Consider the following 944-nt stretch of genomic DNA (forward strand, 5'->3'; position numbering starts at 1 on the left):
ACTTCATGTCGCATCTTCAAGACATAGAGTCAGCGGCGTAGTCGTAAAAAAAAAAAGAGAGGGCACGGTACTATCCATGGCGAGTGCACATGCACATCATTGTTATGTAAGTGCCTCCTTCCAGTGAGGGCACGGCATGCCCACATGTGCCCGCCCCTTACACCCCTGCTTAAAGTGAAATAAAAACTCAGCAGGACACAAACAGCAAAAAAAGTTTTATTAACATATGCACTGCAATAAAAACAAATCATAAAAATAAGGCATAAATAGAGCACATTGTGCAGTGTGATAAACACACACTTTGACCCTCCTATTTGTTATTCAGGAATGCCCATGGTGCCAGTAAGTGTTGGCGCTGGCAGATCATCTTTCCTGGACTGATGGTGTCAGTGGTCACCATGGGGATGAGTGAGTCTGGCTCTCTCCCCAGTCCTGCAGCACAGTTCCTCCTGTGTCCAGAGCCGCCTCTGCTTGCTAGGGGGAGTGCCCTTTGTCAGTAAAGTCTTTCTCCAAGAGCTTTTCTCCTATCATTCTATGAATGCTGCTGAAAGGAACACAATGCCTCCTGTTCTGACTACACACATCCTGCTTCTGCTGCCTTTGTTAGGACAGGTAGAGTCCCTCACAAGAACCTACTACATTGGCATTGTGGAGGAAGAATGGGACTATGCCCCTTCTGGGAAAAATCTCATCACTGGACAGAACATATCCATAGACAAGTAAGTCCTGTGTGTGCATGCCATCTGTCACCTTGGGGGGTTACGGGACCGGTATTGTATTACTTGTGTGCACAGCAAACAAAGGTATGAGCTCTGAGTTTTTTGGATATGTTGAGTCAAAACACTAACACTACCTTCTAAAAGGTAAAGCAAGAAATGAAATAATCTATTAGTAATAATATACATCAGCTATTTTATTCTCTGCAAGCGTTTAAAGCATTTATT

General features: G+C 44.2%; 1 protein-coding gene across 2 annotated transcripts in view; it reads left to right on the top strand.

Annotated features, from left to right (window-relative positions):
• Positions 1 to 480: 480 nt before the first annotated feature.
• The window catches only part of HEPHL1 (hephaestin like 1), a 53,782-nt gene continuing 53,318 nt past the window's right edge, over positions 481 to 944 (top strand). Inside the window, exon 1 of one of the 2 annotated variants that reach the window (XM_072402630.1) lies at positions 481 to 719. In XM_072402630.1, coding sequence (XP_072258731.1) covers positions 535 to 719 — 185 coding nt within the window. In that variant the 5' untranslated portion in view covers positions 481 to 534. The remainder of the gene's footprint in view (positions 720 to 944) is intronic. The other variant, XM_072402638.1, reaches the window with a different exon arrangement.

The sequence above is a fragment of the Pyxicephalus adspersus genome, chromosome 1 (assembly GCF_032062135.1).
Source record: "Pyxicephalus adspersus chromosome 1, UCB_Pads_2.0, whole genome shotgun sequence".
Lineage (NCBI taxonomy): Eukaryota > Metazoa > Chordata > Amphibia > Anura > Pyxicephalidae > Pyxicephalus > Pyxicephalus adspersus.